At 50.0% G+C, this 14,352-nt stretch overlaps 4 protein-coding genes and 1 non-coding gene across 5 annotated transcripts; 2 read left to right on the top strand and 3 right to left on the bottom strand.

Moving 5' to 3' along the window:
* Positions 1 to 521: 521 nt before the first annotated feature.
* BO82DRAFT_430343 (cytochrome P450) lies at positions 522 to 2,728 on the bottom strand (the record flags this gene model as incomplete). Its single annotated transcript, XM_025640610.1, has 7 exons — positions 522 to 711; positions 797 to 893; positions 951 to 1,284; positions 1,377 to 1,700; positions 1,751 to 1,895; positions 1,955 to 2,445; positions 2,523 to 2,728. Coding segments are annotated over 6 exons (1,574 nt in total), but the record flags the coding sequence as incomplete, so codon positions are not given.
* A 2,114-nt stretch (positions 2,729 to 4,842) lies between these two features.
* On the top strand, positions 4,843 to 9,222 carry BO82DRAFT_26009 (uncharacterized protein). Its single transcript, XM_025630927.1, has 4 exons — positions 4,843 to 6,621; positions 6,676 to 7,447; positions 7,508 to 8,959; positions 9,016 to 9,222. Exons 1-4 carry the CDS (start codon positions 5,318 to 5,320, stop codon positions 9,025 to 9,027), a joined length of 3,540 nt encoding a protein of 1,179 aa, XP_025494456.1. The 5' UTR covers positions 4,843 to 5,317; the 3' UTR covers positions 9,028 to 9,222.
* A 492-nt stretch (positions 9,223 to 9,714) lies between these two features.
* On the top strand, positions 9,715 to 9,821 carry BO82DRAFT_t94. Its single transcript has one exon. It is a non-coding gene; the product is annotated as a tRNA-Leu (tRNA).
* Positions 9,822 to 10,826: 1,005 nt separating this feature from the next.
* On the bottom strand, positions 10,827 to 12,190 carry BO82DRAFT_352240 (Ran family GTP-binding nuclear protein). The gene is made up of 5 exons (XM_025634636.1): positions 11,994 to 12,190; positions 11,676 to 11,768; positions 11,442 to 11,595; positions 11,173 to 11,378; positions 10,827 to 11,109 (listed from the first exon to the last, which is right to left on the bottom strand). The coding sequence occupies exons 1-5, from the start codon at positions 12,054 to 12,056 to the stop codon at positions 10,978 to 10,980; spliced, it is 648 nt and encodes a 215-aa protein (XP_025494457.1). The 5' UTR covers positions 12,057 to 12,190; the 3' UTR covers positions 10,827 to 10,977.
* An 830-nt stretch (positions 12,191 to 13,020) lies between these two features.
* On the bottom strand, positions 13,021 to 13,934 carry BO82DRAFT_399912 (putative 26S proteasome non-ATPase regulatory subunit Nas2; the record flags this gene model as incomplete). Its single annotated transcript, XM_025639147.1, has 4 exons — positions 13,021 to 13,152; positions 13,212 to 13,570; positions 13,625 to 13,697; positions 13,773 to 13,934. The coding sequence occupies 4 exons, from the start codon at positions 13,932 to 13,934 to the stop codon at positions 13,021 to 13,023; spliced, it is 726 nt and encodes a 241-aa protein (XP_025494458.1).
* Positions 13,935 to 14,352: the final 418 nt, after the last annotated feature.

Consider the following 14,352-nt stretch of genomic DNA (forward strand, 5'->3'; position numbering starts at 1 on the left):
ACAGCAGTCAGTAGTGTTTCATTACTGATGGAACCTTACTCTGACAAACCTATTTTCCAGGCGGTGCAGCTCGGGTAATGATTCCTTAGTATTAATTTTATTTTACTCCTTCAGTCAAGCATCGATACTACAGGCTTTCTCACACTCATATAGTACATCACTACACAGATTACGGTATATAGCATCTTCATCTTCAATCTTTATGATGATGTCAGGCTTCATCGGGTAGCTGCACATGGCAGTGTACTATGCTAACTATAGTATCATTGCACTGTATACCGCAAGAAGTTGTTTGAGCACGCTTCAACCAAGGCATAGATGATCGGCAGCTTCAGGCCTGCAGGCCTTCGTTACTGTCTTAAAATTTGGTCTTTGCAACAAGGGCTTGCCCTGAAGACATACTACTAATACTTTGTGTATATGTGCATATGTGCTTAAATTGATTTCAACCTCCGCCCACCCTTGACTTCAAATCGATATGGTTAAACACCATTTTGTGACTTGTTGAATTATGCTTCGTTCTGGTTCACAGTTCCTCTTTACAAGACATCTGGGACCAGCCCACATCCAAGAAGTGGACATTGTCCCCATACAAGAATACAAAAATACAAGATCAAGACAACAATTTTCTAAAGGTGACGGACAGAAATGGTACCCAAGTGCTTTTCCTCGCTTTATCGATGGCACATTTTTCAAACACTCCTTGCACAGCTTTGTTTCCTCTCACAAGAGTCAGCATCATCCTCACTCAAAAAATGGATAAAACATGTCATTTTCTAGAGAACAGGGAGCTTACACAGGCTCAAGCCTACACGGACTTCAAACAACGGCGTCCTTCTTGCGGCGCACAGTGAGCTTGGTGGTCACTGGCGGAAGCTGGAATCGCCCCCATCCTAGCGAGCTCTTGTCAGCACCATGTGGCCATGAATATGATATGAAATCCTACTTACTGTGGATCTTGGGGCGTGTCTGCATGGGCCGGATGTCATATTTGAGCAGCATCTCGGCCATCAGAACTTTGAAGATGTGGGCAAAGATCCAGCGTCCAGGACACTGGCGACGACCATGTCCGAAGACCACATAGGTGTCGCTGGTTGCAGTGATCAAGTCGTTGCGTCTCTCCTCGGTTGGGATCTGGGGCACATAGAAGCGGAAAGGGTTGTACTGATCTGGGGAGGGGTAGAGATCATTGTCGCGGTGCAGCGCGTACTGCGGGATGCCGACCTTAGTCCCGAATGGGAGGTGAATTCCGTTACCAAGTTCAACGCCATTGGGAGCCACGACCTGGTGAATACCAAGGTGAAGGTTAGTGTTGCCAAATCGATCAGTGAAGGGGGGCACGAGCAACACAGAATATTGGAGTGGCAAATGCTTACCTTTCGAGTAGGAGAGACGGCATTGATACCATTCAAACGAAGACTTTCCTTCACAGCACTCTCAAGCAGAGCAGCCTTTTTAAGATCTTCAGCAGTCCAAGAACCGTCCGAGGAGATGAAATGCATTTCGTCACGAAGGAGGCCAATCAGGTTCTCATCAGAATGACTGAGAATATCCAGAAGGATGCTGGTCGCTGAGACGCCACTGGTGTGCACACCAGGGAAGTTGATCATGAAAATACGATACGCCAGCCACATGGTAGTGAGCTCCATGGGCCATTTGCTTCGCATACCGGCTTGGATGAGCAGGTCCAACAGGGATCCCTGGATCATGTCAGGAGATGAAAACCAAAGACACACGATGAGCATCTTACTTTCTTCTTGAGAGTCTGCTTCAGACCTTCGGGGTCAGAAGCCTCCTTCTGGTCCTGAATCTTCTTCTCGATAATGGGTCTCAGACGAGCATGGAACACTCTCTCATAGTATCGGTTGACCAGTCCGACGAGAGGGCCAACGATCCTTTTGAAGGGGTTAGGACTTCTGCGAAGACATGCAATGGTGGGATAGGGCACACTTACGGATGGAGGAAAGCTGGAAAGGCTTTAATGACATTCGCTCCGAAGACGATAGCATTGGAGCAGTGTGTCAGGGCCGCCAGAAGAGCCTTGTCATCACTCTTGCCAGGTCCAATTGCGAGCACATTGATCATTCGGCCGGCAGTCTTTTCCATAAACGAATACAGAGGAACTTGCACCCAATTCTCGGTGTCTTCGCCCCAGTGCTCGGACAGACAGGCACGAGCCTCCTCAGCCAGAGACGCGGCAACAGACGGGGTCTTGAGGGTCTCAGATAGATCCTTGCTGATAAGTTTGACATAAAAGTCGTACTTCTCGGCAAAGGCAAGGGGCCAACTTGTGTATTCGAGCTGGAAGAAGTCCAGGATATGGGCCTTGAAACTGAACTCGGTCTCCTTGGCAAAGAGAATGGCGTTTGATTCCTTGATGGGAAGCAAGACCTCATCACCCTCGTTCACGCTAGGCAACACGAATGGTTTGTTATTCTTGGAGTACTAGGAGGCGAAAGAACACAAGTCAGCCCAGATATCACTCACAGATGCTGTCCTTTGTCTCAGGGTCAGGGTGGAACCTTTTTATATCCATCCTTGATGAAGGCGATGGGGTTGACACCGATGAAGCGCTCAGTGGCTCGACCAAAGAATCCCTTCTTGCTCAGAATCCAGGGGATCCCTTCAGGAACAGGGGACCTTTCGAAAAGCTTGGCGATGAGGCAGGTGATGAATATCACCATTCCCAAGCCAAGTATGGTAGAGGACTTGGGCTCGAGCAACATCGTGTCCGTTGTTGTTGTGTCAGTTGTTGTTTTCAAATGGCTTTGAGAGTCAACGAACGAAGAACAGAGGGTGTGGTGGAAGAAGAAGGCGAGTTCGAAGGATCAAGAGAAGGGTCTTTTATAATCCATACTCTGATAGTTTCTCACACAGTTACAATTTTCAGGATATCGGCTTCTCTCAGTTCCGATATAACTTCTTTGTCAGAGCAGGGCTTATCAAAATTACTCTGAGACGTTTGATAGCCTCTATTCCTGATATGGCTCTCTCATTGGCTCACAGACCACGAGGACTGGATATATGATTTTTGATATCAAAATCATACAGCCAATGACAGTGCCTCGTCTCACCATGAGCCAGGGCTACCAGTGAAGGAGATTCACAGCTACCGGCCTAATGAGGGGGTTTCCCAGCCACGTGGGGACGTGGAGCTGAAAACCCCCATCTCTCGTGATATTCAGGTACGACTAATATCATGAGGCGAGATAAAGGAAGAACACGGTCACAGCAACAGACCTGACGCTGTATTTGTTGGATTTTGTGGGGTACTGCCAAATGCTTCCTCCCCAGATATCAGTTCATGCAAACGACGGCCAAACAACGAGGAGCTACTCCACAGGACCGCCTCCGCGATCCACGTTCAAGGGAACTGAGTCCTGCAGACAACTTGGCAACTAGAGTATCTCAAGCAAAAAGAATCATGGACTCGACTATGACAATCGAGTTGAGATACAACTTCGTCTTCAATGAAGTACGTTCTTCCGAGTCTGAAACATGACGATGCCGAAGGACACCTAGGAAATGCACCCCCGACACCCAAACAAGCTCTTTTACTTCTCGCACACTGATTGATGATAAAGCTGGTCGAAGATCAGATTCAGGATTGCGCTGCGAGATCGAAATCAGACATAGGCATGCCAATCTTATGTGATCCAATAGGCGCTGGAACCATCCATACGTTGACCCAGAGCAGCTCTCAATCTGCTTTGCAAAAGAGTCGCGTGCTTGTCACGAAGTTCATGGAAACAAGCATTGCTTGGAGTGGGCCTAGCTGTACCAAGCTTTGATCTGTAGCAGCCACGTTCATCTACTAGCCACTCGCTCGTTGGCCCATTGTCTATTCGGCCCTCTTCTCACCTACCTAGCTCCGTGGTAAGGTCTCTCGCCTTCATGGAGGCACCGATGGAGGCACCGATATGGAGGCACCGAGAACAGGATTAGGCGATGATACCACACTCCGGCATGAGAATGATGAAGAAGACTGTGTTACTCTCTTGCCTGATAGCCGTCGAGTCTAAACAGTGACACTTGCGGCATCTCTGTTGAGATGCGCCTGGGGAGATATGAGCCAGGCCCACTCTTTTGCATTTGCTATTGTGACCATGTCGCTGGACCTCTGCTACTGAAACAAAAAGTGCCCCAAGAGTGTCCGGAGCCTATATTGCCTACACCTGAAGAAGGAAATCTGCCACCTAGCAATACCTCTCACCCACCGATCTGTCTTGTGTCCCCCACGTTCCAAATCTTCGGCACGTACAGAACAGAATGCCTATGCATGGAAGCCCTTCTTATTCTTCGTCGTACAATCTTCACCGTACAATGTTCGTCTCCAATAACATACTTGGGCGTCTCGAGAAACTAGTCGGGGGAAGATCGTGCAAAGAGTATAGTGGAAGGAATGCTTGTGGTGACGGCAGGCTTGCTTGACGCCCGTTAAATTATAGTTTACATCTGCGCGCTAACCCCCGGATGTGGCTGGTGAGGAGAAGTCCAGCACCAGCCACATTCCTCGGTGGCTGATTCCTCACTCGATGCATAGACCTGGAAGTCAGTCAAGCCACAGGCAAACTGGCAAGGTCATGCTCTTGTACGGAGCATGAATCATTGGATTAACAGCTCACAAGTGAGTGGATGATGAGAATATATCAAGTTGATAGATCACGTCTTTGACACAGCGGAGCCCTAGGGGGGAGAAAAACAAAAATAAAACACTGCAATACAATACATCCATCCATACATAAGGGGAAGCCTGAAAGGCGGAAGCAAACAAAAAAACCCGCCAAAGATTGCCACCAGGAGAGCCAATTGTCCCTTTCCCGTCAACTCAATTTATTCACTACCGTGTTATCTCCACCTCTCTGCTTGACTTTCCCCATACATTGAAGTCAACCCAGAACTGATATCTGTGGTCAAGGCCACTGTCTGGACCGGAATTGACCGTGCTGGAAAATATTCACCCCGGGGCAGGCGTCATTCTGATCGCAGGGCGTGTTGCCAAGAGATCCTCACCCTCACAGTTTTGACGCTCTCCACTCCACTTCTCCAACCGCCTTACTTTAACCCGTACTACTACCTACTTTCAATTACTTACAACCTCAACTTATCTACTTAAACACAACCACCCTTGGAATTTGTATCTTCTCTGCCTTGTGCAATCTGGAATACCCTTGTGTTCTGCTTCTATCTCTGTCTCGACATCAATCACTCTCCAAGTTGTTCAGCTGCTAGCAGTTTCGCCGCCTTTGGTCGGTCGTGGTCTCGACCGGCCCTGCCTGCGCGTGTGCCGTGTCGGCTTTCTCCAGAACTAGCAACCATGGCTTCACGCAACAACGAGGAGGCGATCCGGGAGGTCCTAGAAGATCTTGAGCTTCAACATGTCATTCTGCAAAGCCTGGAAGAAGAATGCCCCGACGCAGAGCAAGACAGACAAGAGATCCTAGATGTCATTGAGGGCCTACAGACGCGACTGGCGGTGCTACGCGGGGAGCCTGTCGGCAGAACAGCCAATTCATCTCCGTCCCCCACGCGGAGCTCTAGTACGTCAAGATCTTATTTTGACAGCGTCCCAGCCTTCCCTCTTGATAATCCTACGTCCTCTTCGCACAGTGTTGAACGTTCTGCCCGCTCTTTCCCCACTTCCCCTTTCAATCGAACCAGTCGCAAACGTCAACTGTCCACATCCTCTATGGAGGATGAAGACGATGACGGGGACGATGACTCGGATGACCTGGAGGCGCCAATCAGGCGAGAGCAGCAGAAACGGGTCCGTCGCCGCCTGAGCCCTGACTCTATTCCCAGTCGTCGCTCGGCGCAGGACGAATCCGATGAGGGGCTGGACGATGGCAATGACGAGCTGCTCAGAATGCTAGGTCTGGACAGCTTCCGTGCAATGCAGGAAGAGAATCGACGAGCAGAGCAGTGGCTCAAGGCGCAAAAGGAACAGGAACGTCGCGACGCAGAATTGGCGCGCCGGCTTGCGCAGGACGACGATATCACGCCGCACTCGGCGTGGGCTCGGAGCCCCTCGCCTCCTACTGTTCCTAGGCCCTCAGTCAGAGCTCCAGCTCATAGCAGGCCTGGGCATAATGGGACCTCTACATTGCTCATTCCAGGCAGCTTTCCTGAGGGACCTCAGCCTTCAAAGCGCCTGCCAGCTGCTGCGCCTCACTATGATGGCTATCGAGAGTCGAAAGTCGTCACGCTACCGGACAGCGATGATAGCGACATCGCCGAAATTGACGGTCAGGATTTCAAACCCAATCTTTTCCGTCCCCCGCCCTCACCAAGAAAGGGCCGCCAGGTATCCAATGACCGCTTCAACATTCATTCTGCAACATGGATCAATGGCAAGATGGTTTCGAGTAGTTCAAATGATTCTCGAAACGCCTACTCTCCTTATCTCAATGGGCTTGCAGCCGGTCCCAGCGCCTTGGGTCCACCTAGTTCTCAATTCGGGCCTAGAGTCCTGCCCAGTACCATGGCACGACTGAACTCCGGCTCTAGTATGCTCGGTGACATGTCAAGCACCGTATCTCAGGCAAGCAGAATCATATTTGGTTCGTCGGACTTCTCGTTTATGGGTCCTGGCGGCTACGATTCAGCTCTGGATTACATGAAGTGAGTACATTCCATTGACTTTGAAGGAGCTTCGCTAATCAAGACCGTGCGCAGTGATCTCTACGGGTATGCAGAGGATCCAAAGCAGACGAAAGAGGACATCATGAAACTCCTAGAGTCTATCAGACCCGACTCTGAAATTTCTAAGGAAAATCGCGAAGGGACCCCTGATGCGCTCAAATTTACACTCTTGGAACATCAGAAACTCGGTCTCGCGTGGATGAAGTCGATGGAGGAAGGGGAAAATAAAGGCGGAATTCTGGCTGACGACATGGGCCTTGGAAAGACCATTCAAGCCATTGCTCTTATGGTGTCACGGCCTTCCACAGACCCTGAGCGCAAGTCCACGCTGGTTATCGCTCCTGTTGCACTGATTCATCAGTGGAAGAGAGAGATACAGAGGATTCTCAGGCCTGGCAAGCATCAGCTTTCGATTCATGTCCTACACGGCGACAAGCGGACTACGACTTTCAAAGATCTGAAGAAGTACGATGTGGTCCTCACTACTTTCGGTACTTTGGCAGCCGAGTTCAAGAAGCTAGAGAAGGCCGAGGAGATCAAGAAACATGACTCAGATCTGGGCATGGGCCTCATGAAGAACTTACCTTGTCTGAGTCCCCTCTCCAAATGGTATCGGGTCATTATCGACGAAGCCCAGTGTATCAAGAACAGGAAAACGAAATCTGCCATGGCGTGCTGCAATCTTCAATCCACGTATCGGTGGTGCATGACCGGTACCCCGATGATGAATTCAGTGGATGAACTGCAGTCGCTTTTAAAGTTTCTGCGGATCGCGCCATATTCCAACCATGAGAAATTCCAACGCGTGAGTGCGACTCGTATTGCTTCTTCTACTGATGATCGAACACTGACTTTGATCTCCAAGACTTTCACAAATCCTCTCAAGGGTAGTCCCGCTGGCCGCGAGAAGACAATGCAGGCACTTCAGGTTCTACTCAAAGCAGTTCTTTTACGGCGCACCAAGACTTCCAAGATTGACGGTAAACCCATCCTCCAGCTACCGCCTAAGGTGTCTGAGAGGGTGCATGCTGTCTTCAGCGAGGAAGAGGATGAGTTCTACAAAGCCCTCGAAACCCGCACTCAACTTCAGGTCAACCGATACATTGAAGAGGGCACCATGGGGCGCAATTACTCCAGCATCCTTGTGTTGCTCCTCCGACTTCGACAGGCGTGTTGTCATCCGCATTTGATCAAAGATTTCAGCATTGAAACTCCTGTGACATCAGATGACTTGGACCTTGTCGCAAATGCTAAAGCTCTTAGCGATGAGGTTGTTACTCGCTTGAAGAACAATGACGACCTCGAATGCCCAATCTGTATTGATGCTGTTGAGAATCCGGTAATTTTCTTTCCGTGCGGTCATGGAACTTGTGCCGAATGTTTCTCAAGAATCTCAGACCCTGCAGTTGCAGTCAGAAACGGAGTCGATGGCGCCAATGAGATCAAATGCCCCAACTGCCGCGGTAAAGTTGATCCCAAGAAGATTACTGATCACATTTCGTTCAAGAAGGTGCACTGTCCTGATTCCACTGAAGGAGATGAGGAGGTTCCTCAGCCAACAGATGGGGCGGCGAGTGGGGATGACAGTGATGATGATAGTGATGATGATAGTGATGACGATAGCCTGTCTCGGTTCATCGCTGATGACGATGAGGACTACGGTGGATCCAGGACACGCAAATCGAAGGGCAAAAGGCCACAGAAGACCAAGAAGACCCTTGCCCAGCTCCGCAAAGACGCCCAAAAGAACCAGAAGGCTAAGCGCAAGTATCTGCGCCGTCTCGAAAAGACCTGGATCCCGAGCGCCAAGATCGAGAAGACGATGGAAATCCTCCGAGGCATCAGCAGCAATGACAGCAGCGAAAAGACCATCATTTTCAGTCAGTTCACATCTCTGCTTGACCTGCTCGAGATCCCCATTGCGCGTGAGGGCTGGGACTATCGACGCTACGATGGCAGTATGAAACCGGCGGAAAGAAATGCATCTGTCATAGAATTCACCGACAATCCCGACTGCAAGGTCATGCTGGTATCCCTCAAAGCTGGTAACTCCGGTTTGAACCTTGTCGCCGCCTCGCAAGTGATCATCTTCGATCCTTTCTGGAATCCTTACGTGGAGGAGCAGGCTGTCGACCGTGCTCATCGTATTGGACAAACACGCCCGGTGCAGATCCATCGCATCGTGGTGAAGGGCACGGTTGAGGACCGAATCCTTGAGCTTCAAGATCAGAAGCGGGAGCTTGTTGAGGGAGCTTTGGATGAGAAGGCCTCGAAGAATGTTTCCAGATTGGATACCCGACAATTGCGCCATCTATTCGTAAGTTCGCCACCGTCTATTCCAAGAGCGCGCTCATACTAACGGACTTTGTTTAGAATATTCATTAATGTGGTCGACACTGTCATATATTTCAGTCATGATTGCAGGCATTGACGTTTTTCCGGCGCAATCAGTACCTTAACGATACCCTGGGCTTCTCGTGTTTCTCTTTCTGTTTTCCAATTTGGCGCTGCGCTCTCCTGACGACGTGATTCATATACACGGGTTGGAAAGTCTGCACCTAGATCGCTCTGCATCAAGGTTGGTGATTTAGTTGGATGAAGGCCATACAATACATGCAGGAACTTAGGTTAGGGCAATAGGCAAATGGATGTTGCTTTCTTGCGCCTCTTTCGACCTCGGTGTTTGAGGGGAGATTAGACTGTATCACAATCTCCTAGATCTTGGTATGTTTTTGCGTTTGGCTGACTAGCAGCACTAGCAGCACTACCATACCATGCATGCTCTAGCCAAGACATGCTCGATGAGTCTTGTCAATTCAATCCACCCCCAGACCGAGGTAGTATTTCACTCTACCAGAAATAAATTACCTGGCGCCATCCAATCACTTAATCCCGAATTTCCCATCTCCCAGAGCAACTCCTCCATCTCCACACCCCAAAGCCCCCAACCCCCCCTCCTTAAGTACTAGGTACACTACACCTGCCACCCCCAGATCAAACTTCGCCCCCGTCGCGCCCCAAGCACGAACTAATGTGATAGCCACAACCCGGCCCAACAATTTTTAACGCAAAGGCAAGGTGGCCGAGTGGTCTAAGGCGCTAGTTTTAGGAATTCCCTTCTTGAGGAGGTGGAAAACCACTAGTTCGAAAGAGCATGGGTTCGAATCCCATCCTTGTCATTTTGTTTAGTTTTTACCTCCCTAGGTAAGGGAGGGTCAATAGTCGGTTGGGGCAGTGTATGTATGCGATGTGGTTATGTTCAGCAGATGTAGATGGATAGTGAGTGTCTAGTCGTGCAGTTTCCGGGTTACTGTCCTGAGGCGCTATGCTATGTTTTGGGATTGGGGGATGTGGTCAACGTGACGTTCCGACAAAACGATCATGGGCAGGAGGCCGAGGGGGAGGCGTTGATTTGCCAATGGCCCGCCCGCTGTTGGCTGCTGGCTGCTTTGCTTCCTCGGTTGGATAAATGGATGATGGCTGGCTGGCTGGCTGGCTGAGGGGTAAAAGGTAAAAAAGGTAATCACTCATCTTAGCCCAGCGAAGGTTAACCTCCTCCCGTCGTTGGGTCTCAATTCTCAACCCAACTGCTCAGATCTCCCAGCCTCTGGTTGTCGGTGACGTCACCGTCACTCTTTTCGTTTTATGGTCTCCTCTTGTTCCCGACATGGTCTACGCTGGGTGATACCGGTAGGTCGGGTGGATTGCGTGCGTTCGTCCGTGGATGATTCGGGTGTCTGTGATGGGTTGTGGTGTTGATGTAGGAATTAATTGTTGGTCCGAGAGCGTCGGAAGATATATCTGCAAAATAACTCCGAGTACACACACCTTGCATGTGGATAAGATCTATACCTGTGAATGCCCTCATTTACGACCCATCAGTTCTAAAGACGAGTGTTTATTTATTTGTTTGTTTGTTGTTTGCTACTCGAAGATAACCCCTAAAAGCTCAAGAAGAAAAATCCTGTCATACTTTTGTACCTATTATGTGCGACTTCGCGTATTTAAAAAGCTTTTGGTTTGGCTCTCTCGCTGCTGCAGGTCCGTCATCCGTGGCAAAGAGGTTAAACTTGAACTGTGTGTTGAAAGAGATAATAAGGAGTCTAGACTACTAGTGGTAAATATTGCAAATGCATAATCATGCTCCGACCCTGTCTTCCTCGCGGCCCAATTTTGCTCCGCCTCCTGACTGCTGATCGATCGTGGCATTCGTGATTCCCAGATTTCGCAAACGGTACCGCACCGCACCCCGGGCAGTGCCCGGGGAGTGAGCACGACAGCCATGAGAATAAATCTACCGGGGAGGGCCCCGGAGCCTCATCATGGACCGCACGCTTACAAGTCGGCGTCATCCTCATCGGGAAGGGGCATGGCAGAGGCCGCCTCCATCTCGTCCTGGTACTGCTTCATGAGATCGGGGTTGACAGAGACCTCGGGGGGAGCCAGGGCGGGAGCGGCGACGAATTCCTGGTAATCATTAGTACGCACGCCGTTAAGAAGCGTCAACCGGAGTGTGAAGTATAGACTCACCAGCTGGGGGTTGCCGACCAACTTGCGAGCGAGCCAGAGGAAGGGCTTCTCGAAGTTGTAGTTGGACTTGGCGGAGATGTCGTAGTACTGGAGGTTCTTCTTGCGGTGGAAGGTGATGGTCTTGGCCTTGACCTTGCGCTCCTTGACATCGACCTTGTTACCGCAGAGAACGATGGGGATACCCTCGCAGACACGGACGAGATCACCTGGGATAGTGTCAGTCATGGCATTGAGATAAGAAGGCGCTCGGGTTGGTGGGGAGCACTTACGGTGCCAGTTGGGGACGTTCTTGTAGGTGATACGGGAGGTAACATCGAACATGATGATACCGCACTGTCCGTTGATGTAGTAACCGTCGCGGAGACCACCGAACTTCTCCTGACCAGCGGTGTCCCATACGTCGAACTGGATGTGTCCCAGGTTCTGTTCACAAGATGTTAGTCCTAGATACCGAACAAAGACGGCGAGACCCGGTCAAAGCGGGGTTGGCTGGCGGGGCATACGGTGTGGAATTGGAGAGGGTGCACTTCGACACCGAGAGTCGCGATGTACTTCTTCTCGAACTCGCCAGTCAAGTGGCGCTTGACGAAGGTGGTCTAGAGAGGGTTGAAGGTTAGCTATGGGCGTTTCGCACCATCGGGCTGATAGGAAATCAAGTTTTTCTGCCGGGGGTGAAGATGAGGTTGGCGGAACACAGAGATAAACAAGGCACCGTAGCACAACTGCATTATTTCACTGGGACCAAAAGGGAGACCAAGATTCGATATATCACATCACAAGAAAGCAGAAGAAATGCAGGAGGGGTATTAAATGATACTTGCCTTTCCGGTACCACCATCACCAACAAGGACGAGCTTGAAGGTTGGTACTTGCTGGTCAGCCATGGTGAAGGGTATGTGAGAGATTTAGCAAAGTAGAAGCAAAATGAGTGCGAGAATCAAGAAGTCGTCGAGCCGATGCGACAGCTGATAGAGGAGGGAAGTTGGAAAAGACGTTCGAAAGAACGGGAGTGGAGGAGGAACAAGAGTGAGTGGGTGGGATGGTTTCTTCTCCCAGTGATGGATTTTTTGCCGTTGCCGCGAGTCGGTCACCAAAGCCTCCACTCACGTGCCTTCTCGCCGCCTCAGGCCGCCATGCCCCGCCGTTCTTTCGATTTCTACGCCCACCGCCAAAGCCCAATCGATTCTAAAGCATAATCAGATGCAAGCATGGCACACTAGTAGTATACGTAAATCAATTAGATAGACGGTCAGAGGACAGTAACCTGTTCACTACGCACAGCAGTACAAATACTACTAATATAACCATTTAATATTGCTTCTATTCTCAATCTGCGGAACATCAAAGTTTCCATCCAAGTGGATGCAAAGTTTCAGCAGTACATATGCTCCCAACATAGCCGTGCTGTATAGCTTCTGTTGCCAATCCTCGGAACTTTAAAGTTTGTATCCACTGGATGCAAAGTTGCCAAATGCACTTTCCACCTCCCTTCCTAGCTCGCTTCTAACACGAAGCACACATTTCTTCCCTTCGAAGTTCTGTAAATCAAACGCTAAACCCAGGGACTCAATGGACAATATCAAAATAGGGCCTTGTTGAACTCGTCTGGATCGTGCTTTTGATCAGAAGACCATTGCTCGTTGCGGCACCGTCGAGAAGGATTGCATTAGCTTAATCATCATAATCCGTTCTCTCTTCAAGAAGATTGATTGAAACGCCACCGTAGATGCACCTTTGAAATTGCTCAAACACAGAAAGAAAAGTCATGAAGCCATGCCACATGCATCATGCAAGGGGCGAAATAAATCATGCATGGTAATACCGATACTCATGATGAACTCGCTCCTATCATAGAGGAACTAGATGACAACCTAGCAGACCACGGCCACCCCAATCACGGCGAGGAATGAGCGTCAGGCTGAGCTCAAAGTTGTTGGCTGAGTCTGTATCCTTTCTGGTGATGATGACCGCCACCGGGCGCTAATTTCAGTTTAGTCAAAGAAGCAGCGGATACAGAAGACACGGAACGAGAAACGTACCCCCTCGTTTTGCTGGACAACCTGAGCAACTTTCGACAAGCGTTCGTGGTTCAACCAGTTCACATTTCCAAAGTTCCGTACAGTATCGCCAGCCTTGAGACCGGCTTGGTCTGCAGGGCTTCCAGGAACAACACTGTTGACTTTCGCAAAAGGAACCCCGGCGGCTTCGTTCCCTGCAGCATCACTGGCGGCTGCACTGGCCGGTGCAGCTTGCATGTTATTGATATTGCCTCCGGATGGCGCAGTAGCCTGCGCACGCTGCAGGCTCGCGAAATGTTCATGTATCCCCTTCTCGAGAAGCGACATGGCTTCTTTATGATCCGTTCGTAGTCTGATGATGCGCGCTCGGGTGGTACGTACTATCGAAAAGCTTACTTAGCATGAGGACTGTAGACAAGGCGATCGAGACTGACTTTGGGCGACATCTATGTCGTCTCGGGGGTAGCCATCGAACGTCGTCAAAGAGGTATTCATGTGAACGCCGTGCTGCATGATGCATGAGTAGATTAGTGACCGGGGTATAGGCAAGAGGGAGCAGAGGGGGTACGCGATGGTGCTTACAGAGCTGAGCACGCTGCTAAGAGCTGAGAGTTCCGCTTCGATGCGTTCTTTCTCTTGCATGAGATCGACTACACCGAGCTTGGACAGGTCGCGAGCAGGAGCCTCTCCGGACGTAGGTCCGGAGGCGACTGTAGGAGCATGGATATTATTGTTGTTGTCCATGGATATTCCCGTACTATTTTGGAAGGAAAGATGAGTGCTGGATGGATTCTTGCGACACAAGAATTGGAAGTGTCGGGAAGATGACGGTGGTGGGTCTGGCCGCGGCGGGAAAATCTGGGGGAGTCTCCCCTCTCGGTAAGCCAACATCAAAACATCTACTAAACTAGTAGTTAAAATGTCTGCAGTCTGCTACCATGAACAATGCACATTACATTACTTACATGGTTAGACAGTTCTGTAACCAATTGTCTGCCCGTATCATGACTAATAGGAGGCCCTTGAACTTGTGCTGTGAAAAGCCTTTAGTAACCGGTGTGAGAGTTATGCACTAACAGGCATGATAATTAGGGAACACAGATTATGCTGAAGCTTTCGACTAGTATTCTGAAACGGCGCCGTGCAGTGGTGTGCTTAGAGT

This window comes from Aspergillus uvarum (assembly GCF_003184745.1).
Source record: "Aspergillus uvarum CBS 121591 unplaced genomic scaffold BO82scaffold_12, whole genome shotgun sequence".
In the NCBI taxonomy this organism is placed as follows: Eukaryota; Fungi; Ascomycota; class Eurotiomycetes; order Eurotiales; family Aspergillaceae; genus Aspergillus; species Aspergillus uvarum.

Excerpts from the sequence above, each read along its gene's own strand:
- BO82DRAFT_26009 (XM_025630927.1), top strand. The coding sequence starts at position 5,318 with ATGGCTTCACGCAACAACGAGGAGGCGATCCGGGAGGTCCTAGAAGAT. Across the intron at positions 6,622-6,675 it reads TCAGCTCTGGATTACATGAA|TGATCTCTACGGGTATGCAG; the intron begins GTGAGTACATTC and ends GACCGTGCGCAG. Across the intron at positions 7,448-7,507 it reads ACCATGAGAAATTCCAACGC|ACTTTCACAAATCCTCTCAA; the intron begins GTGAGTGCGACT and ends TTGATCTCCAAG.
- BO82DRAFT_352240 (XM_025634636.1), bottom strand. The coding sequence starts at position 12,056 with ATGGCTGACCAGCAAGTACCAACCTTCAAGCTCGTCCTTGTTGGTGAT. Across the intron at positions 11,769-11,993 it reads GTGATGGTGGTACCGGAAAG|ACCACCTTCGTCAAGCGCCA; the intron begins GCAAGTATCATT and ends AACCCTCTCTAG. Across the intron at positions 11,379-11,441 it reads GAACGTCCCCAACTGGCACC|GTGATCTCGTCCGTGTCTGC; the intron begins GTAAGTGCTCCC and ends ACACTATCCCAG.